This window comes from Rhamphochromis longiceps, linkage group LG1, assembly GCF_057381845.1.
Source record: "Rhamphochromis longiceps isolate RC_006_pf linkage group LG1, R_longiceps_female_GT1.1, whole genome shotgun sequence".
Lineage (NCBI taxonomy): Eukaryota > Metazoa > Chordata > Actinopteri > Cichliformes > Cichlidae > Rhamphochromis > Rhamphochromis longiceps.
Genome location: NC_140557.1, coordinates 18,695,277 through 18,723,192, shown reverse-complemented (window position 1 = coordinate 18,723,192; position 27,916 = coordinate 18,695,277). Strand labels below are relative to the sequence as shown.

Genomic DNA, 27,916 nt, shown 5'->3' with positions numbered 1-27,916 from the left:
CAGGTTTACCTTTTAGGTGACATGAATGAGTTGAAGGGAAGTTATGAACTGTTTCTGAGAGACAAATAACAGCAGGATCCTTTTCTACATAGCTGACGGCTGGTAACTGTGCAGGGGCGGGTCTAGCAAAGTTTTGTCGGGGGCCAGTTTGGGCATTAACAGAGAAAGGGGGGCACAAATAAATATTTTTCTTTATGTCATTTAAAAACTTAATAAATAAATAATTATCTGAATCTTACAACAAAAGTGGCCAACTGATTAAATGTATAGAAATCCATTATTGTATATAGTAACTAATAAGTCTAATATACACCCTAGTAAGCTATAGTACTTTTTCCTGAGATGTTGAATTTATTTAAATATTGTAGAAAAATAATTGATTTCTGTGCATTTGTTTTACACTTGCATTAAATTAAAGTTGATTACATCCATTGTTAGCCCTGCGACAAACTGGCGACCTGTCCAGGGTGTACCCCGCCTCTCGCCCTATGACAGCTGGGATAGGCTCCAGCGACCCTGAAAAGGATAAGCGGAAGCGAATGGATGGATGGATACATCCATTAAGGGCGGGGGTGGTTCCCTAATATTTTTGCTGGGAGTTGGCAACCCTATTAGTTAGGTTGCTTAATATTTCCACTAAGTACTCTTTAAAATACCAGAATAGGGAGGACGGTGTAGGTTTAAATTTATTAGATTGATCAGTGTTGCTGAACTATAAAATGTTTTGGGTAGAGTGTATTTTTTGCATACAGGTATAACAGAATAGCTTCAATCTCTTGTTTTTTTTTTAAAACTCGAGTATGAACTTATACAAAATGCAGCAAGATATTTATAAAAAACTGTTTTATTGATTACTAAATGCGCTATATCGGATTCATATCGATATCTGCAGATATCCAAATTTATGATATCGGTATCGGACATTAAAAAGTGGTATCGTGCCATCTCTACTTAAAACCAAATCAATATAAAAAAATAAATAAATACAAAAACTCGTCAAACATGGCAGCTTTGTAGTAAACTTTCTTTTTGTCTGTATCTGCTAACTACTAAAGTTGCTAAATTACTGACCCCATAAGCATAAATGCAAACATCAACTAGTGTACCAATCAATTTGGATTATAGATATATGACATGCCTCAACTTCACATGTAGCTAAAGCAGCAGGTTATTGTGCGACATGCTGGGGTGACCATCCGAAGACAGTTTCAGTGTCTGGCCTGAGGGGTGCATAAAAAGGGAGCCGGAACTGAACCACCAACCCTGTAATTAATGAGCGACCCATTTTACCTCCTGAGATAATCCTTTGATCCATTAATTAAGCAATTATTACAGCTCTAAGCTCAGCGGGTTTCCTATAGTATTTTATGTTAATTTTTTTGCCCCGTTGTTGTGTAATCTTTGAAGGAGCTGGGAATGACCTTCTGTTTTTGTGACAGGAGAGTTTAGGGTGACTTTCAGACCGAATCACATGCAGGAATCAAGAGTTGAATCATAACTTCCAGCTGATTGCAGTGGATTCTAAATTATGCAGAAAAGGAAAAAAACTATAATATTATATAGAATATAATATTATACTTGCATATATTTTATTCTATTCATTTAAACGCTGATGGGTTTTTGTTTGTTTGTTTTTTCTCCCTGACACTGGATCACAGTGATCTGTGTGCACTGGGTTTCACTGAAAAAAACTGACTAAAAAAACATGATACATAACTGTGAATAATACTACTTTTATAATCTGGCTCCAGCTTCTCAACACTGTTCCTGTCCTCGTAAGTTGTATGAAAGCAAAGAGGAGCTTTTTTTACAAGTCTCTGGAAACGATATAAATGTATTTGCATTTAAATTGTGTCCTGTCTATTCTGTAAACCTCAAAATTTAATGCCCGTTACCGTAATCTCGACAGGTGCATCTGCAGAATCATTATGTGCATCAAAACTACTCCTGCCTCGGAAGAAATGAAATGAAATCTGCCTTGAAGTATCTCTGGCCACACACTGCATCTCTGCAGTACAGGTGCACACTGGGAGTAGAACAACTTCTGCTGGGTTTGTTTGCGTACATGTTAGAAGTGGTCCACCTCCCTCTTTGGGATTTCCTTTAACGCTGGTGTTCCATTTCCTGTTTTTGAATCCTTTTTTCCCCCACAGCAACTCAGAGAAAATGGAGCCTTACAGTTTCATGTCCTCCAGTCTAGTTCACGATGGTCAGATTAGTATTCATGAGTTTATTTTATCAGTAGAGCTTTGCACAATTATCATTAACTTGCAAACGTATTAGTATTGCTACACATTTTAAACTTTCCTGTAATGAATAGTTTGATTAGAGCTTGAAAACCGGCAGGTCAGACTTGCATTTGCATCAGCCCAAGTGTTTTTCTATAAAATATTGCAGAAATGCTTCAAATAAAAGGAATTTTAAATCTTAGCAAGGCCCTCTGCAGCTTTTAAACTGATTGAGATGAAGCCTGAACAAAAGGCTCAGTAAACTCTCTTTGAAGAGCATCTAATTACTTACAAAAGCACCTGGACCTATGCCAGATCTCATAGAATGACGACGGAGCTGAGAGCACTGTTAATAGGGTCTGTTCAAGATTTAAAGCTTGGGTCTATCTACTACCTCCACGACTTCAGCTTTCCCGTTTTATGCCGTCTGTGCTTTTCCTTTTGGTTTGTTTGGGAAGTTTACTTCTATTCAACAAAATAATGAAATGAAGAAAAAGAAGATGCGCGCATACACAGTAGGGCTGCCACAAACGATTATTTTGATAGTCGACTAGTCACCGATTATTTTTGCGATTAGTCGACTAATCAGATCATCATCCATTAGACGTAAAACTACAGCTTATTGCACCAGCAGCATCTGCTCTTATATAACTATCATTAGCTTACAGCTTTAAGTGTTTAAGGTCTGTGCTAACTAAAAATAAAGACAAGATGATAGTTTATTAAATTTTAATGAAATTTGCAGATTGTTTCGGTGAAGTTTAATAAACTCCTTGCTATCTAAAATATAACAGGACACTGGAGTAAATTCTGGAGCATCTCACACTTCTGATAATCAGCTGTCTGCTTGACGTTTATTCAGCTGTGTAAAAACTATAACTTTAATCTCAGACAAACTGATTTACTCAGGAACAAATAAAATACTAAAAAAAAAAGCCAAACAATAACATTTTAAGTTATCTAAGTGACTCATATATATTTAACCTGAGTAGCGAAAGACGGCGGTGGGTTTGAAAACGATTTGCGGGGAGTCCGGTGTTCTCACGGCGCTAGTGAGCCTAGCCCCCGGCTCGCTAACGAGCTAGTGGGTAACAGATGTCTCCGAAAACGTCGGAGCGCTTTTGAAAATATGTGGTGTCCTGATAAACTGAGCAGATATTTGAGGTTTACACAGCTACATTCTCGCCTGAAAATATGTTAAACGTTTATTTTGTGACCCAGAAAGAATAATAAGAGTAACATTAAAACTAACTAGCTGCCGCCATTGTTGGAAACTGCGCTGGGTCGCGCTATGAATTCTGGGACACAGCTGCTTCTTCTTCTTCTTCTTCTTCTTCTTCTTCGGGGTTTAACGGTAGCTGACATCCTTGTACATGCAATGCTGCCATCTTCTGTTTCAGTCCGTTATTACACTCTTAAATCCTGCCACTTATTCCTGCGTCTTTTGTGATCGTACAAAGTTTCAAACGATGCGTCGACTATTAAATCAGTCGTCGACGATTTTGATAGTCGACGTAATCGTGACTAGTCGACAAATCGTGGCAGCCCTAATACACAGAGCACTGTAAGCTGGATTTGCTGTAATAGGTTTGGCTGGTTGAGGCTTTTTATGTCAAGAATAATAACAGCTCTGCAAACATAAATGACATTGTGACTGAGGTGTGATACGAATGGCACTCTACTGTATTCCTTTACAGGAATGATTCCTCATTTGAGGCTCCAACTTGGTCCCTGTGGGAGGATGCTGTGTTTGTATAATGAAGGGCAAAGCAGTGGTTGGGTAAGATGGGAAGGGTGGGGAGCCTATGTGTTGCAGAGATAGGACTCTCCACCTAAACATGAGCCAAGGCAGTCTGTTTGTAAACATTAGTTGTGCGTTGGCCGGTCTGGGCGTATGAGATAGACAGTTTTTAATTTTCAAAGCCTGCTTTTAATAAAAGTGCCCATTTGACAACTTCATAGATACTTTGTGTTCTGTCACAGACTATTGAAGGTTTTCAAAAGACTCTTTTTAAAAGGTAGAAAGTGGAAATGCTTGCTACACTCCAGGAAAAAGTAGGAATCTGTTCAAGTTTGGTTTTGAAAAAGTATATAACTTACACCATTTCTGTTCACTGTTTACTTAAGTATGGAGATGCTCAATTTATAGAAAAGACACGCTATTAAAAATGATTGGTAAATAATGTAAGGTGTCAGCGGGGAGATGCATTTCTAAAACTCTGCATCCTCATTGCGTGCATAGTTTATGGACACGCCTGGGCCACTAATCTCTGCTGTCAGTTCCTTGTGACTAGAACTAAAGTACTCCTCTCTAATACATTAATTAGTGGAAAATTATGTCTTTGTTCAGTTTGATGGACATTTCCAAGAACTGTGTGTGACATTAAGATGACTGACTGCACAAATTAGCTGGAAATAACTGGTGTCACTGAGATGCCTGAAGCTGAAAGGAGCAGGAACTGTAACGACTGCAGGGAAGCTATTCTGCATGTTTGCTGGAAGTCGAGTGTGTATGACTTGGCAGTCATCTATTATGACTAACATAGGAAAGATTAACCCTGTGTTTTAACCAAACTTAACAGCTAATGGGACAAGTACTGATTTCTAAACTGCAGTGGCTGCTGTTTGTATCAAACATAGTGTTTTCTTTTAGTCATGCAAAGATGAAAAAGACCCTAAAAGGATCATTAATTTTATATTGGTTTTAATGTATAGAGTGTGATAAAGGTGGCATGCCTTCTCTGGCATGCCAGATATTGCTTTTGCATGGTTTTGTGTATGTGAATAGCTTTCAAGGGCACCAAAGGCATACACTTGAACTATGACTTGCATTAATTGATGAGATTAGATCTAGTAGTATACACTCCACACACCATGTTTATAGTGAAAATCCTCTGTTGCAAATTTTAGAATTTCCTGTGTTGCATCAGACTTTGCAAACATTTTCTGTCTTCCAAGAATCTTGATCTGTTTGAAGAGAATCATTGTGGAAATGTTGCACAACAACCACCGACCCTGCATAGGTGTGAAACCAAGATTAAGGTGTGATAAAAACATTGCAGAAAACGAAGAAGGGAAAGTCACATAGAACCACGTGATGACGCAGGAGAAAATGTCATTTTTTTTTTTTTTATGACTGAAAATTACAAATTGGTCACGATGTACAACTGACTGTAGACATCCTTTTTTGTCAGTTGTGCCCTTTTCCTTAGGAAGCCAATATTAGAGTGACTGAGAGATGTTGCATATCATCAGCTGGCTTTATTTCTCTAAACTGTACTGTTATCTGCCCTTTTTGGAGTAATTAGGGTACTTGTTAAATCTCCTGCCTAGAGATGAGCAGTTTATTTGCTTCTAGACATCTTTTTTTTTTTTTTTTTTTTTTTTTTTTTAAGGCTTCAAACCAACCCAACACTAGACTAACACAAAAAACAAAAGCAAGACAGTTCTCTAACCTAAGGTCAAAAACGGTATAAAACCAAATATCTACTAACTGCTACTAAGTCAAATTACAAGCATTAGCCAATAGCTCATATCAATAGGCAACTTCTAGTACTTCTTCTCTCTCAGGGCAAAACTAAATGTTGGCTCTTTGTTGTGAGAGAGAGAAGAGATGGTTGTCAGGTGGACTTTACAAAGCTGCTAACTCTACATAGCTTGGATTGAGGAGAGATCAGCATCAAGTGTTAGCAAATAGCACACATGATACAGGCAGGGATGGCTCCTGAATTTTTACATAGGGGTGGCCAAATGGGGGCCACTAAAAAGTACAGTTTGTTTGTTTTGTTTTGGGTTTTTTTCTATGTCTAAGTTCTTTGGATGCATCTGGGCAACTCAAGGTTCAGTATCTTGCCTGAGGATACTTTAACATTCAGAACTACCAACCCTCCAGTTTGCAGACAATCCCCTCGACCCCCTGAGCCACAGCTGCCCTGGACATAACCTGCTGTGTGAGTCTTGCAAAATGAATGGTTCGTTTGATTGGCTTCTTTTTTTTAGATTTGATAGAATTTGATTCAGTGCTGAGAAGCAATATTTAATATACTTTATTATGTTGTCTCTGTGTAGAACATGACATTTGCTGTTAAGATATAAATAACAGTCTTGGAGAGAGAGAATCATGGTAACCTTTTAGTCTGAGATGTTGCACCACCTTGATCTCACTTCAAGAGAATTGAAAATGGAAAGGAAGTAAGCGTAGACATTTATTTTTCTGTGTATGGTCACACTTTTTTTTTTTTTTTTTTTTGTAATAAATATGCGTGCTTATTTTCAGTCTGGTGTAAACTGCCACAGTAACACTTCACCCCCGTTGACCCCGGATGAATCTGGATGTTAACATTTCCGCTTGAATAGATTGACCTCACGTACATACCTTAAGTGAAATACCTCCCTTTTGTCACTTTTTGAACTGGCATTGCTTCAGTGTAGCTGTTGAAGTGACCTTCATTTACTTCTTGCTTCTCTCAGCCTTGTGTCTCTAGTGATCTGTAGAGGCGGGGAGAGGGGTGTGCTGCGATTTAGTCGTCCTTCAAATCAGGTGCTCGTCCTTGCAGCAGGCACTTCTCTGTCTTCCTCCTCTGACACATTTTTCCCCCTCTCCTGTTCCCGTGTAACCAGCCGTTTTGCAGTACAGCAAGAACAATTCTGCAGAGGGTGTAAAAAGGCAGGCTTATATTCACTGTATTCTGCTTCTGTCAACAATTCCTGATAGAGCTCCCATGTTTTGAAAACCCAGTGCAGACTTGGTTACTGTTCTGTTTGGCGTTGGCTCAAAATCTGCCTCCGTTTGTCTGAGACAGAAATTTTTAATTAGTCCTGAGCTGCTCTGGAATTCAGTGAGTCTCATTAGTGAGGAGTCCATAGTGCTCCTGTGCCTCTAATCTCACCATGTCTGCTGTTGTCCTGCTGAGGACTTTCTATTAATTTATGTGACATGGTGACACTCGTGGCCAGTTCATTTAAATTTCTTGTACTGTTTTCTGAGTGTGGTTAAAATGTTTTTTATTTTATTTTTCAAGAATCACCATTGTTAAACTCCTAATGTGTCCTTTCTCTGTTTAGGTGACCTGGGCAGAGCAACAGGTGGTAAAACAGAGGAAAAAGAGGGATGTTTTTGAAGAGCCTTTAGATCCCAAGTTCAGAGACCAGTGGTACCTGGTAAGTATAAACAAGAGGCCATGGGTTTTTTCCTTTTCTTTTTCTGTCTGTCTTTGAAAAATAATAAATAAATAATAAATAAGAATTCTGTGCTGCAGCCTAGTAGAGTTTTTTATCTGTCTAAAGTCAATATAGGTAATTACATTTAGAGCTGTGATATTTCCTCAGGGTCTGAAAATAAACCTGTATGAATCCAATATACTTTTTGTGTGTGTTTTCGGGGAGGGTGCTGTTTGTCTGGCTTGTTTGTAGAACAAGACACTCTAGTGTGACTTTACCTAAAGGACTCAGCTTTAACAATAGCATACTTTCGCACACCGAGCTCCCCTCAGCTCTGAATGGCATGTTTCTTGAAATTGATGGTTTACTTTGGTCCATAAACGGCACAGCAACAAAGAGCAAAAAGCGGAGTGAGAGAGGGGTGATTCATCTCGAAGTGCGCTTGTTTTCAGTCGATTGATTTTCACATTCGACTTGAAGAATGCCACTGATACACTGGCCTGTTAAAAGCAGCAGTGACAACTCTGGAGATTTTCTGTTCAGCCTCACTCTTCCTGCAATTACTGTGAGGTTGCTTGAGGCAGAAGATTATTCATGGTGATGCAAAGCACGCTTGTTTCACCACTTGTTCAAAATGTCTTCGCTTTAACGCACTCTGTTCTCCACTGTGCTTGAACATTTAGTGGCACTTTGACAAGTAAATGTGCCAAGTTCACAGCATTTAAGAGTTGAACTGTTTAGTAAAAACCTGTCTGTGATACATGTAGATATGTTTTATGTGAAAGTTGGGGGAGTGCTTTTAGTGTCTTTCGAGGGCTGCAGCTAATGATTCTAATCATTCCTTTTGTCCAGCTAATCCACTGGAGAGCACAGAAGAGGATTATACTTCTGTCTGTTTCAGCCTTGCAGAAATAAAATGAAGAAAATAAGTAAATGGTTGTCATTATGCAAAATGCATTGGGTGGATTTGAATAATATTGGTGATACTCAATTGTCCAAAGAGGTCGTGAGCATCAGTAATGTGCTGCTCTTCTCTCAATGCACTAAATAAGTCTGATTCTCATTAAAACTGAACCAGACTGACCACAGGAGGGTGTGCGTGGGTCTGTTGGCAGGGTTTCCAGCATCTGCTGTTACAATGAATATTTAATAATGCTTATATTTATCAAGGAGGGAAAAAAGTCCGATTAGACTCATTTTTGTACAATTGATAAATCATGGGCAGATCTCATGCTCAGCTCTACATTTGCTCGAAATATTCTAAAATTAAGAGAGATGGGAAAGATTTGGTGAACAATATCCAAAGTGAAACCTTGGACATGCCTCTCAGATTTATTATTCAGCAAGTGTGTCAGCCACAAAAGACCTTTCCAGTCTGAATCAGCATTGCAGATCGCAGCGTTTACGTTTTAATTTATTTTCCTGTCGATGGTTTAAAGGTGTCAATGGCAGTACAAGCTTGAGGAATAAAAATAATTCTGTCTGGTATACTGCACTCACAAGGGCTTGAAATTTAAGAGGAAAATACAGTAAACGCTACACTAGACACATTATATTTTAATGATGCACTTTGAAAATAAAAAGGGCTTTGAAGTAGTTGAAAGCAAGACGTGGCTTTTGACCAAAGGTCAAGCTGAATGTTGAAAGCCCATCAAAAAGCATACTGAATGATCATTGCTATTTTCCACTTCACTATATCTCTGGCTTACCAGGTATTAATAAAACATGGTTTAAAAAAAAAAAAAACAACTTTGCAAAAAGCTCAGCCTTCACCTAAACATGTTAAATTGCTCTTATTTTATTAATTTGTTTTTATTAAAGGTGTCCTTTTCACATCTGGTTAAAACTGATTGTCATCCCACTGATATTTTTCTCATGGCTAAATTCTGTGTATTTCATTGCTCTCTGCCCCTCAGTACAACAGCAACCGCCATGACTTGAATGCTAAAGTTGCATGGCAGTTGGGCTACACAGGCAAAGGTGTGGTGGTGTCAATCTTGGATGATGGAATCGAGAAGAACCATCCTGACCTGATGCAGAACTATGTGAGTAGCACTTCCTGAGTAGCACCTGCTAAGGTTTTGTTTTTTTTCCATTCTACTTGTACAATTACAATAGAGGGCTATTCTAAGGATTTTCAAATTAATTCTGCAGTGGTGCCGTGCTTTTATTTTTCTGTAGTAACGTTTCTAACACTTACATGCTTTTTAAGTTCATAAAAATGTCAGTAAACAATCTGTCCTTTCTAAGGACCCGGATGCCAGCTACGATGTGAACGATGGTGATCCAGATCCCCAGCCTCGATACACACAGCTTAATGACAACAGGTAAAACTCTACTCGGATAAGAACTTAATTTACTCTTGGCCTTCCCTGAAACCACCCTCTTGTTCTTCTTTGTCAAGATAAAACTGAACTTGTTTATTAATTTGTCCACCTCCCTGTGTAATAGCTCACAACTGAAATCTAGATAAGTCTGCAGCTGTTTCCCATCCTCTGCTAAGCCTGGAGGCATAAATTCTGAGGGCAGATACAATTAAATGTAAAAGGCTGTAGGTTTTGTTTTATCAAACAGCTTCTTTATTTTTCCCCTCTCTCTCGCTTTTTGGTATTTATGATATTTGATATTTCCGAAAATGTGCCGCTGCCTTCTAAAGTAAACCTTACTCCTGTCATATCCACAACATAAGTCTCTGAATTGATTTGGCCTTTAAAAGTCGAGCGTTTCTTTAGCCCAGATAAATCTGCAGGAGGATTAAGGTAGTGTGCGAAGAAAACTACTTTCTTGCAGTGGCATCTGCAGATGGCATTAGGAGTTGTTTACCATCACAGTGACGTCTTGCAGAGAATTGATTGAATTAAGTTCATCAGCATTAATGAAACAGCAAAGCTCTTAGCTCTGGAGGGTCTCTGCTTGCTTCTCTTCATTCTCAGTGCCTGCCTTCTTTCTGGGTTTAATTTCTGATTTGCTGTAATCTGCTGCTTGTGGGCCACTGGCCTGAGAGGCTTTTTTAACTTGAGGCTCACCATGATTACTGGTGAGAAGATTATACTTGGGCATGGATGAAAACGCAACAGGGCCCTGGAGCAGGCACCATCAGTATGGAGGCCAGAGGGATACAATCAGAGTGGCAGCATGGCCCAAACATATTGTAACTATGCTAATGCTGAATCAGCACCTTAAAGGCTTTGTCGAACATACAGGGGTTTGGGGCTGATTGTAGTAGTTAATTGCTTTCAAATGAAACATAGTTCACCATAATTTAAAGCAGAAACACAAACAGTTATCAGCAAACGCTTGGAACGGTGAGACAATGCAAACAGTATGTGCCATGCTTTCTGATTTAGCTCAGTTAAGTGTTTTTAACAGCGACATCAAGATTTTCTTGTGAAAGAATGTGGAAAAACATCCCTCTGGTGCGGCTCCATATATCCAAAATCTATGCCAAGGCACGCTTAAGCTCTTCTAGCTGCTCGTAGTGGCCCAGAGCCCAGCTAAGACACTTACTATTGATGTTTACTTCATTTTTGGTTGCACCTCTTTCCAACCCTCGCTCACCTCGGCCCTTATCTCCTGCCACCCAGCTCCCTGTGTCTGTCTTATTGCTGGAACAATTGAGTGTGTCTGTGTGTGTCTGTGTCTGCACGATGTGTGTTTGCCTGTTATCCTTGCTCTACTGTGAGGTTGGTGCAGATGCATGTGTAAACAGCCTGTGGGCAGGCATGAAACTGCGTAACGTTGTGTTAAACTGTAAGTGTCTGTTCCCTGAAGAAAGCTCAACTCTGTTCACCTACATAAGGCAGTCTTTCTCTCGCAGCATACAAGCAGCAATAAGGACCATTCACCGTCATGTTTATCTAAAACACCATGTGATCTAGAGGTTTCTTTTTCCAAGGTTTCTCTCAGTTCTATCAGAACGGTTTCCAAATCTGCATTTCTTGATTAATGTTAAACTGACAGTCTACAGGGATACTTAAAAAAATAAATAAATTTGAGCCTGTGAGCTTTTAGTGCTGCTGTAGCACAAAAACCATAGTCATGATTATTTTGCTCAATAGTTGGAATCTCAGTAATTTAGCAGAATTATTCATTAACTTAATAAACATGCAGCAGGGAATTTCCTTGAACTTTATATATAATTCATATGGAAGAAAATTGTGATAGGGGACACAGGGTGTCCAGTTGGCACTCGATCCCAGACTGGTGTGTTTTTGAATAAAAAGCACTGTTACAGCACTGCCTTGCCTTAGGTAGCTGCTACAAACTGGAGCAGACATGTACAGTAGCCACGGGGAGAGTGACTGAGAGCAAAAGCCAATAACTAACTGACACATTGGTTTTCAGTAGAGTGTGACCAACCAGCTGAGAGATCCTTAAATTCTCGGCAGCTACGAGCCTTTCACAGAATCTCCACCACAAATCTTGCTGCTACTATCTTACTGTTTATGACTCAAGCTTAACTAAACTGAATTTAGGCTTTTTGTTGGGTGAAAGTGTGCTTCATGTATGACACAAGTTGATATGAATGCTTTGTTAATAGCCCATCTGTATCCGTACACAGGACTGACTAAACATGTGACCTCAAAAGAATTCACTGCACAGCAATGGATAAAACGCCTGCTAACAGTAACCTTGTGAATACTTTTCCAGACCTTACGTTGATCTCTCAGGACAATTTACCTCACATTCCTTACTTCACTTTCCTCTGCAAACATAAGCAGACACTTTGACCTGTGGGTCTGATTGTTAACTGGTAAACCATCAATAGACTAAAGAATGAACAGAGAAGGTGGTTGTTCAGAGACCAGCCAGCGAGTATTCCTCGAGTTTGAGGACGACAATATCATGTCTGAGTGAAGCAGTTTAGGTTTTAGACAAAGCTGATTGTTCTGCCAGCTGTGGGTCTGAATACTGATTGTGTGTTGGCCTTGGGCCTGCAGCCAGCTGTAGTTGCTGTAACCCAAGTCAGTCCTTGTGCCTCGAGTCTGCCATAGGGCTTGTTCCTGCTGTAATCAGAACAGAGCTTTGTTGAAACTGCTCTTTGTTCACCATCATTTTTTTGTTAGAAACAAAGAATCCAGTTATTGAACAGTGTATCACATACAAAAGGTGTTTCAGCGTTTCTATGGAGTTTTTTTTTGTTTTTTGTTTTTTTTCCTTTTCCAGGAAAAGGGAGATTTTATGGCAGCTCAGCAGAGAATGATAATTAAAGGTCTTTATTTATTTATTTATTTATTTATTTATTTATTTAGGAGAATGTTTTCATACTGTAACTGCTAATGATTGTAATTGCTAATTTAAGCAGCATAGCTATAAACCCACCAGTCAAAAAGTAAAGTTGGTAAAGTGGGAGGCATTTCATGACATTAATGTATACAGAAATCAGATTTAATTGTCCACATGATGATGGATAACGGTGCTTTTATTTCTGTTTTCTTTGTACTGTATTCCATATAATAAGGGCTTTCTGACGCACTTGCCAAACTACATCAGAATGGGAAATGTATTTCGGAGGAAGGACACAGAAACAAGGCAAACAAGTTTTGTCCTGTGTAAATGTAGCATGATCAGTTTAAGAAGTGTGTGCAACTGAGAGTTTAGAAGACTGTTTCATATTATCTGAGAGCCTTTCAGTGTCAGGGAATTTATCAGGACGATATTACAGCCGTGATAATTAATCTCTGGGACTTGTTAACAACTGATTGAACAGTCTTGTCAGTCAGCTCTTTGTTCCTGCTGACAATGTCTGAGTGGTTTCTCTGGAGTACTTCATGTGAAGATCTCCAGCACTGTGCTGTCAGCTCTTTAGCCTCCTGCCGGAACCCTGAGCACGAGGTTCAGTCCAGGTTTGCTTTAATGTGATGTCTTCTCAGGAACTCGAAACGGTAGAAATGAGGACAGTCAGTGAGCCAGCATTCATTCCTTCAATCACGTCTCGCTCTCATTATTAGGACTGGAAGCTCCCCGAGGCTAATCTTTGTGAATGATTATGCTGTTGACAGATGAACTCAGAGTCATAGTTTCTAATTAGATATGGAATCAATCTGCATTTGGAGATTTTGGGCAATAAACTATTAAAATCTTTCACCGGGGTTCTATTTGATATTATTATAAAGGCTTCCCTCTTATTCCTTTTTTCCTTTTTTCCCCTCTCCTCACCACCATTCATCCAATCTGCTTCACACCCAAGGAAGTGAAGTCTTATTTTGGGCTAAAAGTTGATTTCTGTTATTCTTTCACAAGAAAAACTTTTGATCACGACATCCTCAGTAGGCCACTGTCGATAGGGAGTGTTAGCAGCGTGATCACAACAGCTCATTGAATAGGGCTCAGTCTAAACTGCGAACAGTCATTGAGACAAACTTATTACCACCTGATGTGAAGATGTTGAGGAATGCTATCTTTAGTAACTATCAGCTGTCCCACCATCTGTTTTATCACCACAGTGGTTATTTAACGGCAAGCAGCTAGTGAAAGTGGAGTTTGGGACCGATTAACTATTGTGGTCCGCTCGATAGGCACAAGCTCTGCAGCTAAAGCTCGCTTCACTTGTGTTTGAGCTTGCATGCAGTGAGAGACACGTATGAACTTATAGCTGTCCTCCTTTCAAAACTCACACATTATTTATGTGTGAGTTTTTGCACGCTGTACTTCTTATAAACACTCTGGCTGCTTGTTGTTTACTATAGCAGCACACATGCAGGGCAAGTATTAAAGCCTGTGCATATAAAATCAATCTAAATAATGTCATTTCTGGATCGCAGTCAAAGACTAATGCTGTTGGATCATTGCAGGTAAATGTTGAAAACTCAAATCAGCTGTGTATTTGCTGACATATCCCATTTCCCCCCCATGATAAATGACTGCAATAACTCAGTTGTGCTGCAAAGTGCACTGGTCCCCCTCTAAACAGGGACAATGTGAACGGGCGCTGCACCAGTTTTAGAACACTGTACTGTCTCTGCAGAGAGAGGAGGTTTTGTGGATGTGTTGCCCTCACAACCTAAAAAGCTGATACGGTAGTAAAATTTCATTTGAGTAAGGGAGTAAGCTTCTTTGCCCAATTTGGCCCAAAGATGCACCCTTCTCTCTTTCTCTCCCCCCCTTTTCTACTGACCTTAGCAACGAGTAGGAGGAGCAAAGAGATATCTTTGTGTATCAATTTCATTTCTTACAGGAAAATGATTCCCAAAACCCTGATTACGCAAGTCATTCTTGTATAATCAGGTTCAGAAGCCCAGGGCTCTCTCTGTGAATCATTTGTATCCCATGAACAGCCTAGCATGTAATTGACTTTAATGCATGTATTAGAGGAACACTTCAGGAGGGATAGGCCTGTGCATGCCTGGGATCCCATCGCGGACACCTGAGCTGTTCTTTATCATCAGTTTTCTCATCAAAAACACAGATGCTGTAGGATCTAAGACTCCAAAGTCAACAAACACACACTGCTGGGATTGCTGTGATAAAGTTCACTGGAAAATCCAGATGACGTGTGCATGCGTGTGTGAGTGTTTAACTTGGTGTCTGTAAAGATGTTTTTTATTATCCAACTGGGCCTCTGCTACCAGCTCAGTGGTAACAGAGGCCTTTAAGAGACGTGGCACTTTTGTTGCCTCTTGCATTAACATTAACCTTTGCCCTCTTATCTATTTAATGCTCATTTAGAACTACTTATGACTTGAGTAGCCGTCTACCCTAGGGCTGTGCGATATGACCAAAATCTCGTATCCCGATATAAAACAGATATCGTCCTGATAACGATATAAATCACAAAAAATTTAATATTTTCTGTAAATTCTGTGAATCTCGGGTAGGTGAAGTGTTTCCAGCTGCGCGTCATGTACCTGGAGTCCAGTGTTTTAATTGATGCATGAAACTATACTTTTTTTTTTTTTTTTTTTTTTAGACCTAGGTTGTAACGGCCACCGTTTTCTTTGAGTATTTATTACACGGCGTGCTGCGGGGAAAGCCTGTTCTAACGTTTGAGTCTAAGGTTTCTTTTTTAGCACTTGACGACTCTTTTTTTTGCTTCTCATCCGTCAATACTCTGCACACTTTTTCACGTGATTCAGTTTATTTTGAAAATTCTCAACAGGAACGTGAGCTTTATTGTGAAAGGTTTATGTGGAAAATAAACAAGCGGACATGCGACGGTGTTACCGTCGTTGTTGCTAACGACAACCCATAGAAACAGGCGCTTGTCTGTCTGTAGTGTGGTTATATTAAATATGAGGAAGAGAGAACTTTAAGAAATTAATATAGCCACTACAGTGACCATCAAAACGATGAAAAAATATTGCCGTAAACAGTTTATTTTGTGACACCACGAAACAAATGATAGCGTAAAATGAAACCATAGTCGTTTTTATATCGTCATCCAATATATATCGTTATATCGACCAGCCCTAGTCTACCCTCAGACCATGTTCTTACATCAGATGCAGCCCATTTTATCAGGGAAGGCTGTTCACTGCTGATAGGGTGTTTTGATTATTTGGTTTGTGGTTTGGCAGGTTACCCGGAGTGCCTCAATGAAAGCCTGCTGGCCTAGATAGTTCCTTCAGTAGTGAAGGTCCACTGTATCTGTTGTTTCCTGATGAATCCAGCATTCCTGTCTAGGAATGGCTGCAATCCAATGGGGATTGCGCCATGGTTTAGAGGGCATTAAGAGTGCATGTCCATCTGGCAGGCGATGGGAATATGACTGGAATATGTTCCCAAGCCCTTCTGTTTCTGCTTTTTGTATCTGCTTGCAGCTTATCTTGCTAGAGAAGTTCAAACTTGATGAAATAGGCGTTTTGATAACAGCAGATGTGATTCTCAGTTTCTTGCCACTAGTGTTATATGGCCATTTATTTTTTTCTTTCACTTGACCGTTTCAGGCTTTAGGCTTCCTAAGGTTTACTTTTTCTACAAGGACATGGTAATGCACAGTGGTTTTCAGTCATAAACATTTTTTTCTTTAATGGTTGAATTCAGATTGTTTAAACAATCAAGGCCAAAGAGTGTGGGTGTGTTTTGTCTCAGTCTGCAGCTTAACCACAATGAAAGATGAAGTTGAGTATTTCACAAGTAACTTTTTGTTAGACAAGTGCACAACCTGCCGTGTGTGTGTTTATATATACAGCAAAATGCTGTCATTAGGCAAGTAACATTAGGATAAGCAGTTTGTCTGACGTTCTCATTCTTTCTTTTAAGGCATGGGACCCGATGCGCAGGAGAAGTGGCGGCAGTTGCCAGCAATGGGATCTGTGGCGTTGGTGTGGCTTACAACGCAAAGATCGGAGGTATGGTGTGGATGATTGATTCAATCTCACAGAGGCAAAACTCAGTTTCATCTCAGGTCTTATTTTTTTCTTCCTTTTTTTTCCTCTGACTGCCAGAATGAGGTGAAATACTTGTTCTGCTGTGCCTGTGTTATTTTCAGCCCATTTCCCAGGCACAGCATGCCACTGAATCTCTTTGAACATCACCACAGTTGTTATGTGGATTGCCAGTGTGTTGTAAGTGTAATGGTTTTGCATGGAGTAGCAGTGCTGAAATGCACTGAAATGACACAATCATATAGCTTTTATTGAATCTCCATTAGCCATAACAGTTTGTATACACGCTACACATAAATAAAAATGGCTTTTATACTTCAGGTGTTCTCTTCAGGCAAACTGTTCAATCCCCAAACCCATAAAATTATTAGTTAAATTATCTCTTTAACATTTTGTGACAGTCCTTAGCCAAGGTCAGTGCCCTGCCTTACATTTGTAAGATTTGTATTGGCCCCTTAGTCCAGCTCTCCACATAGATGCTTGAAATTAAGCTTTTTGTGGTGTAATTTTGCTGACAGACATCAGCGCAATAAATTGCAAACTCTGAATATTTACAGGCACCTTGTTGTGCTGATGGTGTCTCAGAAGAAATGAAGGGACTCCTCAAGGTTTTAACTAATTCAGCATAAATGTGAATCTGCAATCTTTAGTTGGTCAAAAGCAAATCCTGCTTTAGGTTTTTTGTCTTCTGTTTTTTAAGCCAAGTCCCAGACAGCCAGAAGTCAGATTGCTGTTCTACACGTTTGGTAGGGTCTCGTTGGCACCCTGCTGTAATTTCAGCTCCTGCTGTTTTCAAGTGATGCAACCACAAATTGACTGTGTCACTCTAGCCAAAGAAATGCCATCACCTCGTGTCTGTGTCCATCACTGTGCACATGCAGGCTGTTGCTGGCTTTCATCTTCACTCGTTGTCTTTTTTAATTTAAGAAAGCAAGTCCAATGAAATAAATCCCAAATGCATATTTGTACTTCGTTGTTTCTGGTTTGCCTCGTTGTTCTTTGTTTTACAGATATATTTTCCATTTTCATCAACAAGGCAAACTACTAATGCAAAATTTATGTGGCAGATTGACCCAAAACAAATCGGTTGATAGAAAACAATTTTCTTAAAGTATTTCTCTTATTTCTTTTTATGAAATAAAACAAAACAATTTCCTGGTTGCAGCTTCTCAAAGATTCTTTTCTCACTTTTATCACAAGATAAATATTTCCATCACTTAAAAAGTCATATTTTTATTATTTTAAACCATTTTAGATGTTTGTTTGATCGTTTAATTAACCTATTAACGAGTTTCCTAATAATGAAAACCCTAGTCTCGGTGCTAATGCCCGTGATCATCTTGTTCTCTTGTGTTTTTTTTTTTTTTTCTTAAATGCTTATTTTGCACTCCTAATGGGTTTCCTTGTTAATAAACGGTTTCAGTGAGCTAGCAGTTAAAGTGTCAAGGTGCAACTCCTCACAGATGAATAATCATATGCGGGTGTTTGGCCTTAGGGGTCGGAGTGTGCTGTGTACCACTGTTAGTTTTATCTTTAAATGATGAAGATGCGGAGCAGCAGTCAGAGCCTGCTCATTTATGAGAATATACAAAAGTGGAGAGCGTGGCAAAATATTTTGAAATATTAATTTGTTTGTTCTAAAAAGGATTTTGCACCCCGATGGGTTGTTTTGCTTCTGCCTAGAGGGAGAGAGCAGTTTTATCGTTTCTCTTCCCATCCTTCAAAAGAAACTTCAGTAGCTTTTTGACATTATAACAAATATCAGATTCGATTTGTACATCTTGAATATCAATTATTTCATCTTTAAAAAAAAAAAAAAGAAAGTGTAATTACATTTTTTTTTCTCACATGCTAAAATTCCAGCCACATCAAATGGGCGGTTTGAAAAGAAGTTGCTGTGGAGCTATTGCCACTACATGTGTGCTGTGTTGATGATGATGATGATGATGATGATGATGATGATGGCTTAATGCTTGTTTTAGTGCAGAAGACATATTGTTTTGTCAGTGTTGTGGTGGTCTGATGACTCCAGGATGCAACCTAATGATGTTTAGTCCTTTTTTTTAAGGACTGCACATGCTGTAGGAGCTTTTTTTTTTTTTTTTTTTAATCTAAGTACACGCTCTAGCTCACTATGTCTCTGCTTATCTCAATATCCTTCTGCCTACTTCCAGCTGTTATAAAGTTTGACTACTGTGTTCTTTATCTACACTTAAGGCTCTTTTCGATCAGTAAAGTCCAACCAAAACCACCATTCACAAATGACTAAAGGGAAAAAAAAAATTAAAGTATTCATCCACTTTTCACAAAGAATAACACTTTATTTTCTTATTACAGGGTACAGACATTTGCCAAAAATTTGCCTGACATATTACAACACAGTAACATGAGTCCAGATTGTGCAGATTCTTCAATAGCTCTAAAGAAATGGAAGGAAATGTGTTCGTCAAACATCAGAAACAAGCGAGGGAAACCCATTTATTGTTCATGCTGTCATTATTCCAGTAGCATAAGCTGGTAGGTAGCGGTGCAGCAGTGCAAAGTTGTTGGGGTTTTTTTTGTTTTTGTTTTTGTCGTCTTTTCTTTTCTTTTTTTTTTTTCCCTGCACAAGATCACCTGCCATCTTATCACCTGCAGAACTGAAGCCCATTGTTTAGCCAGAATCCTCTCCTGTGAGGTACTTTTATGGTTGTTTTTAAATTAGATTGATTGACTGACTTCAGCATTCTTAAGATTAACTGGGGTAAAGAAACAAATAATCCTCACAATTAATTAGAAAAGTCCCAGTTCTGACAAAAGTAGAAGCTGATACAGTAGCTTTGACAACATTAGAAGGGTCACCACCTCAAACTCTTTAAATCTTCTCTGAAATGTTTCACTTCTTTGGGTTTATGGTAAATAGACTCAGACAATTACACTTTGATAGATGCATCTGGGGTTCAGTATCATGTTCTAAGATACTTTGACATGCATACTAGAGCAGGATGGGATTGAACCACCAACATTAAGGCTCTTGGGCCACAGCCGCTGCAGGATGAGCTCATCGTTCCTTCAGGCTGGTCAGCATATGGCACATAGAGGTGTCGGTTTGTTCACAGTTCACAAGAATTGAAACTCCTCCAACAGTGTTGGCCAGAATTTAATCAAAGCTGCACACAATTATCACCTAATGGGTCTTCACCAATTTTTTATTTTTATTTTTTTTAAACCTGTTTCTCTGTGGGGGATGGTGAGACGGATGAGCTAATAATTCACTGCCGCTTTTTGTTTCCTCCAATGTGTGGCACTTGGACATTACAATCAGTTGTTTTATTTGTTCGTTTATTTTTTAAACACTTAAAAAAGATTATTGACAGAAATGCAAATAATTAATAAGATTCAGAGGCTGGAATGTGGAATCTGCTCTAGAACTGTATTGAACCTGTAGTATGGCTCTTAGCCTCTCTATCTTGGGGAGATTGTGATTCAGGATTTTGGACAGCTAGAGGAAATGCTTGAGTCTCCTCGTCGACCTACACATTCCTCTCACAAAAATGTATGCTGCCATGGAAACGCTAGTAGCAGTTTGGAGCTTTTGGAGAATTTCAAAGAGCAGCTGCTTTGTTACTTATAGCCATATATAACAACATGAAGTAACCTGACCTGTAATCGGAGCAGCAAATTAGTTTGTTATTAAAGTGCCTTGGATTCCCCCACCCCTGTCACTTTTCTTGTGGAAGAACACTTGTTTCATTGCGAGACGAGTGTCTGAAAAAAATAATTGGACTGGACAAACACCTACTCTACATAGCCATCCTGCATTATGTGTTTTGTCACTGGCACAGCATATTCTTGCTATCATTTGCCTTATAAAGAAGCTTTAGTTTAACGGATGCTATTAGCCACTGTTAGGTGTTGAAATAAGAGCAACTTTGATCAAATTTACGCTCTCACAGCTGCACTAATTTCATGTAGACACAGAAGAAGAAAAATTGTTTCCTTTCGTCTTTTTATCTGAGTTTTTAGTCACAGGAGTCTGCTTCACACTTCAGGAGGTAGTTCACCCACAAACCAGCTCAAACACCAAGGAAAATCAATAGAGATAGTGTTTGATTTACGTGATGGGCTCCGTAATCACAGCAGGTAGACATAAAACTAACGGCAGCATGCAGCACACCACTGCAGGAGCTTTACAAATACACATGAACGCTGTATCGAAAACTCATGTGTAAATATGCAAATTAGACACTACAGCGGTAGTGTTCTGTGCCTACACCTTGCTGAGTACATTGTCATTTCATGCTGCGACACTATGGCAAAGAGCTACAGACGACAGTAACAGGTTTCTGCAAGATTGCCGTCAACATCAGCACTTTGCATTGTTCAGTTGTATTGAAAAACTACACTAATTTAGCATTGCATTCATTCATATGTATGTATATATGTATGTAAAATACACATTTTATTGCATATATTTTTCTTGCTTGTCATGACCGCAGGGTAGTTTGAGTGCTTATCGTTGGATTCAAGGTGAACCAAACTAAGCTGTACACTGTACAGGTTAAAAAAAAAAAAAAAAAAAAAAAAAACAACTCAAAACAACAACAAAAAATAAAAACACCAAAAACATCACAGTTAACAGACACAAAATTAAAAACTAGTCATTAAAAAAAATCTACTAAAATATTTATAACGCATGTGTGTGAGACAGATTCCCAATTCTGCTTTAGTTTTTGGTATTTGGTTGTAATGAAAAGAAGTCTGTCTAAATCTCCTTATGGGCGACCAAATCTCTCAATTTTTTTTATTTTTTATTTTTTTTAAATCACTTTAGCTTTGAGATAATTTTTCTACTCCGCAGATGTAGTTGTGATCTTATGATGGCTTAAGCGTTACACCCTCTACAAAATGCCTTGTTTAGATGAGTTGGTGAAATATTGATCAGCCGTCTTGTGATAAAACATACATCCTCTTTATTGCATGAGGGTGTAATCATCGATAACCTTGCACCTGCCCATTACCAGCCATTTCATTTTATACAAATTCACTCTTCCAGATACAGCTTCGTACCTTATGCAGATGGTTCTGTATCTGTAAAGGCTAAATGACACGCACATTTTCAGTTAACCTAAGCATGTCAGTAAATTCTCTGGCTCCTGGAGCAATTCTCATTTTCCAAGGTGACACGCAGTGAAACTGAATTAGCATCTTTGATTTACAGTATCGTAAGAATTATGGTGTAAAAGTAGTAATAAATCCATTTCTGTTTTGCCATGCCGTCTTTGACGTAGTTGACATTTGCATTTGTGAACGTACATGCAGGTGTGCGAATGCTGGACGGTGAGGTGACTGACATGGTGGAGGCACAGTCTCTCAGTCTGAATCCCCAGCACATTGACGTCTACAGCGCCAGTTGGGGTCCGGAGGACGACGGCAAAACTGTCGATGGACCGGCCAAACTCGCCAAAGAAGCTTTTATGCGTGGAGTTACAGAGGTGTGTGTTTGTGTGATGCAGAAATTATTTACTGCCTGTGTGTCGCTTCCTTTCAGCAGTCAGTAATTGAACTGTTCAAGCATGAGAGGACACAAGCGGGAAGAACAAAGCATTTTTTGACCCTGACAATTATGAATAGAAAGGAATGTCCTCTGAAAGCCACCCAGGAAGAAAACTCCTAGAAAATGAAAAGCGGCAGCACTGGCAGAAATCAAATGTTTGTTTGTGTGTTTATGCCTCACCCCCCACCCTCCCCTTTTTGTCTAGTTGAAGGGTACTTATTAAACTCTGAGTTCGTCTTTTATCTTTGCATCTTTTTTAGATAATCAGGTTGTGCTTTCTTTAAGTGTGAATTCAGTGCTTATTTCCCACCTTCCCAAGGTTGTTTTTGAGAATTCCAATTAAATTCCATTAAGTTAGCAGAGCTTTAAATTGCTTAATGACAAGCATTTATAATCAAAAGCTTCCAAACACATGCTTATCTATATGCACATACACGTAGAGGGTTTGTAGAAAAGTAATTTCAGAAACTTTTCTGCTAACATCTAACGACGCGATCTGAATACTAAGCGACCATGCATACCGTCATGTCATCAGCCCTGTTGTTGACTTGTTTTAATGCATGTGACACACTGGGTGTGTGTCAGATATGTGAAATGAACAAGTTAACAGATTAGTAAGTATACAGATCACACCCCGACCTCTCACATCTGCTCGCCATGAATAAACACATCCATCCCGCTAACACAGACTCTTGTTATGGAGCAGTAGGATTCAAAGCATGTGCCATAAAGCTTGATTGGAACCGCTGACACTGACTACTAAGATAATTGCCACAGTGACAGCACTGTCAGATGGTGGTGTGGGTGGTGCATGGCTGGAATTGATCAATGCAGAGAGGGAGAGACAGTGCCACTCAATACAATAAAGCCGCTCTTAGATGAAAATTATTGCACTTCAAAGGCTGAGAGGTTGGATGATTTATTACAATGAGCTGTTGTCGTATACTGCCTTTCCATATTGAATTGCTGTCATGCGATATTTGGCTCTTTGTAATTTAGTGAGTGACCACCCAGGCCTGTACGTTGGGTTTTAATGGGACTCTTTTTGAAGCGAGCTCTGAAGTGAACTTGCCCCACTATAATTGGGCTTCCTATTAAAGATTGAATGAGATTTTGTTCTTCTGTGGATACTGTTAGTCTTTGGTACACATGGATGAAAGGACATGTGGTTGTCTTTTATTTTCCTGTTTGTTTAAATCTATGTTGTGTGTTCTCCAGGGACGCGGTGGTTTAGGCTCCATCTTTGTGTGGGCTTCTGGTAATGGAGGACGGGAGAAGGACAGCTGCAATTGTGACGGCTACACCAACAGCATCTACACGCTGTCCATCAGCAGCTCCACACAGAACGGCAATGTCCCCTGGTACAGCGAGGCTTGCTCTTCCACCCTTGCCACCACCTACAGCTCGGGAAATCTAAACGAGAAGCAGATAGTGAGTTGGCTCTTTCCAGATTTTGCCGTCTGCTGCAAAGGTTGCACAAAAAGTACTAACACACACTGCAAAAATACAGCTCACTACCACCTAAAACATCTGGAACAGTTTAAAATCTGAGAAGCAGGAAGCCTGGAGAACTTAATAAATTGATCATTTTAATGGTTGGAGATAAATTTTAATCTCATTGCGATTAATTCTGAACACAGTACATTAAGCTTTTTCAGCATTCTCATTCTGTACCCTCCATGTGTGAATCACAGCTAGCTTCTTCATTCTTTGCTGCTTTTGTTTCCTTTTTTTTTTTTTTTTTTTTTTTTTTTTTGCCTGTCCCGTTTGGCTCTTTTGCCATCAGAATTGTTGTCTAAAGGCAAAGAAAGATGCCCAACGGATTTACTTTACCAAATGCTTTTGTTTCCACTTCTTCACCATTCATTCAGTTTTGGGCCATTAAAATGATTATGAATTGTGACTGGCTGAAACTCCATCTGGCAATCTGTTGCTGCTTAACACTCTAGTCACAAATGCTGTTTCCCTCTTTGTCTCTCACACGTGCACACACACAGTTTCTTTCTCTTGCATGCACCCTAGCTGACAGACCAACCGGACGGGCAGATTATGACATCTCCGTGACGTGTGGCTGGTTCCTTAATGCTTCAGTGATGCACTCATTTAATAGTGCTGTCATTCATGAAGCCAGGAATAAAGAGCCGGAGTAGGTGGGAAGAGAGCTCTGGATCTCTGAGGTTATACAGGAATATCTTCACTTGTGTTTTTTTCTTTTTCTTTAAATCACATGTATTCCATCTGTCGCTTTCAAATTAAAGTGAGTTATATGTGAACCTAAGGCTCCTGAATGCATAATGACCATTAAAGTCATTCTTGCAGTGCATTTATTATTCCCTCAGTCTGTTAAAAGATCAGTTTCTGTATGCTCTGCGCTGGTCAGCAGTTTGTGATCCAAGCTGCTTTTGTATCAGCTTCATTCAGTAGCACTGATTGATTTTACCTCCAGAATTATACAATGGGTGACTTGGGGTCTTATCACCAGGCAGTGTTTTGTAACCTTTATCTTCCAGCAGATGGTTTTTTTTTTCCCTGAGGACAAATACACCACAATTCTTTGTATTCATGTAGCTGCAGAAAATTCTCACCTGGGAGCTGCCCAGTACAACTACAGCAGAGTGCTGGGGGTCATTGAAATGATCTCTGCTAGAGCAGTCCAGTAAAAACAAGACTTGTTCAAAAGAAGCAAAACATAAGCTTATATGGTTTCTCTGGTTTTATTTTTCTGCTCTACCCATTAGAAGATTTATCCTTGCTAGGGAGAGAGAATAAGTGAAGAAGTGATGGAGGATAAAGGTTTTTACTCATTCGAGGGAAACAAATTCCAATTTATCGGGTTACAAGAGAGTGAAATATCTTGTGAATTTAAAAATAAAATACAGCTGAGATTTGAATACCTTCATTGTCAAGTGATGAGCTACGTAGAATTACATGAAGAAAATAGACACTGAGGACTGAGCACAGTTAGAAAATTGCATTAGCTGTTTTCCTTCTAGCAACGCCAAGTGAAATACGAGTTTATGAGAACAAAATGGAAACGTGAGAAAAAGGAGGAGGAATGCTGTGATACTTAAATTCACTGTGTTCATCTTGCTTAGGTGACTACAGATCTCAAATCAAAATGCACGGACTCTCACACAGGCACCTCTGCCTCTGCTCCGCTGGCTGCTGGGATCATCGCTCTTGCCCTTGAGGCCAAGTAAGTGCTTATCGCCATCATTTTTCTGAGTCCGACTAGTCCCCGCTATTCTTTTCAGCTGTACAGCCTTATTCTAGCGTTTAATATCTGCTGGCTTTTGTTTTTGGGGAGGGGGGAAAATGGCACAAGCTCGTTAGAGATTGCAACAGTTTCTTTCCAAACTCAGATATTGAAGTTTTCAGAATGCCAGAGTAGTTTGTAGAAATGCTCCACTGTTATCTCACGAATTTTTCCAGGCCAATTTTTTTAGACTTTTATTTTTTAAATTCTTCTATTAAATTAAGCTTTTACTGCTGGTGCTGAATGTTTATACATTAGTTCTGCGTGATTATCCCATTTTATGAATTACTTTTTAACCCCTCTGCCACAGATTTCAACTGTGCACTTACAAACAACACCATTTGGATGTGAGCGCTAATCATTCTTATCTAGTCACGCAGCACTAATGGAGAGACAAACACGGACGTCAGAAGAGCGCCGAAAACGAGTAATTAGTCTTGTGGCAAAACAGAGTGAGGTGATGGAAAAAAAACTGCAATTAGGAATGAATTTGATGACAAAGTGAGTCAGCAAAGTTATTATCTAAAAAGCCTCATTTTCTCCAAATCCACAGTAAGACTAAAAAGCCTGTACGCATTTAATCACAACAGAGAGGCCAGTTGTGACTTCATGTAAGCCCTTTTTGCGTTTGGTAAATACCAACTTGCTTGCCTGCATAAAGATTAATGATGCTTTGGAAAATGTCTCGCAAAGGGCAGAAGAGGACTTGAAATACGTGTCGACTTAAGATTTTATGCAAGCCAAGGAAGAATGTGACTGCTAAATCGCTGTATTCTGAATTCAATCACCTGTCCATCAGCAGCTTAAGACTATAGGATGATGTAGTTTCAGTGGCTCAACTTGAATTTTAAGCCAAACTTACCATATGTGTTGCTGTTTGTGTGCTGTCTGTCTCTTTCTGTGTGTGTGTGTCTGCGTGTGCTTGCACGTACACGTGTTCTAGTAAAAACCTGACCTGGAGGGACATGCAACATCTGGTTGTACGAACTTCTCAACCTGCCCACCTGCTCACCAATGACTGGAGAACCAATGGAGTCGGGCGCAAAGGTACAGCAGCTCCTTTCAAGTTTTCATCAACCCTCTGCAGTTTGCAGATGCCTGCGAGGCTCATTATTAGTGTGCATCACATAAACCAGATTTAACTGGACAGAGGTTGAAATGCACACCAGCTGGGAGAGCCAGGATGCCGGCTAATGTTTCCTCTTGCTTTCTACAGTCAGCCACTCGTACGGATATGGTCTACTTGATGCCGGTGGTATCGTGTCCATGGCAAAAACGTGGACCAATGTGGGACCACAACGAAAATGCGTCATCACCATGGTCAGCGAGCCAAGGTTAGTACACCGGAGGCTCATTAATACCGCAGCTCGTTTATCTCAGCACCCTGATCACAAGAAACTGTTAAGGTGACGCAAAGAGGGGCAACACACTGCAACAGACACACAAACACGTGTACATAAACACAACAGAAATTATAGATATGTTTGCATTTAAGAACACAATTTCAGGAGATTCTCACAGTACAAACAAATAGAATACACTGAGCACAAGCAGCCTGTGTGAGTTTGCTTAGGTTTTAATTAATATTGAGTCTCGGACACATGTCACAAAACAATGAAAAACTGCAGTGTGTCCCAGCTCGGTTCACGCGTCTCCTGGAATCATGTAGTCTGGGATACTTGCAGCACGTTCTTGAATTTGCTTATGTTGTATCTTCAGCACCGTGGTTTGTGATTGAATTGTGTTTTCTTAATTTGGTTGTTTTGTTTATTCGCATGTGTTTTCGTGAGACGCACTGTGTTGGTCTCCCATGGCCACTGTGGTCTGCACACGTTACAGCTGTCAATTTTCTAAAAACAACTTATTTGTTTAAATTGCTTTGACTAAAACCCACACAGCCTAGTTATTAAACTAAGTCATATGTGTCTCTGGAGGAAATTATCTCATTGGATTAGAGCAAATTGATGCTTCAGTGTTTTTGGAGCTTGACCCATATTATGGACCAAAAAACCCCCCAGCCCCAGTTATACTAATTACTAAATATTCTAATTATTTGTAATCATGTATGCAATTATGAACACTATTTTAATAGCTAAAGTTTGAAGAGGTAAATGTTAAAAGCAAAGAAAAAGAAGGGTAGAGCAATAACAGCATTAAAAGAGAATGCACCAAATATCCATCAAAGACAGCTTGTTTATTTCTAGCCGCTTTGTTCTTTGTTCTTTGACTTCAAACATTCGTTAAATACTATGATAAGAAGCCTACATTTTTCAGAAATGGCAAGTTAAGAGTAATGAAAACAGAAATCAACATTAAATTGGTAACTCATAACAAAACAAAGGTTTTGGAGATGCTTGTGACTTGAGACTGAGCTGTCAAGCTTTGGCGCAGCGACACATCGTGTCTTCAT

The 27,916-nt window shown here is 39.4% G+C and overlaps 1 protein-coding gene across 4 annotated transcripts in view; it reads left to right on the top strand.

Annotated features, from left to right (window-relative positions):
- furina (furin (paired basic amino acid cleaving enzyme) a) overlaps nt 1–27,916 on the top strand; it is an 87,484-nt gene that overhangs the window by 45,150 nt on the left and 14,418 nt on the right. For all 4 annotated transcript variants that reach the window (XM_085401103.1, XM_085401115.1, XM_085401109.1 and 1 more), the window contains exons 4-12: nt 7,293–7,388; nt 9,305–9,433; nt 9,639–9,715; nt 16,590–16,678; nt 22,016–22,188; nt 23,469–23,681; nt 25,346–25,446; nt 26,450–26,553; nt 26,723–26,840. In XM_085401103.1, the coding sequence (XP_085257229.1) occupies nt 7,293–7,388; nt 9,305–9,433; nt 9,639–9,715; nt 16,590–16,678; nt 22,016–22,188; nt 23,469–23,681; nt 25,346–25,446; nt 26,450–26,553; nt 26,723–26,840 (1,100 nt within the window). The remainder of the gene's footprint in view (nt 1–7,292; nt 7,389–9,304; nt 9,434–9,638; nt 9,716–16,589; nt 16,679–22,015; nt 22,189–23,468; nt 23,682–25,345; nt 25,447–26,449; nt 26,554–26,722; nt 26,841–27,916) is intronic.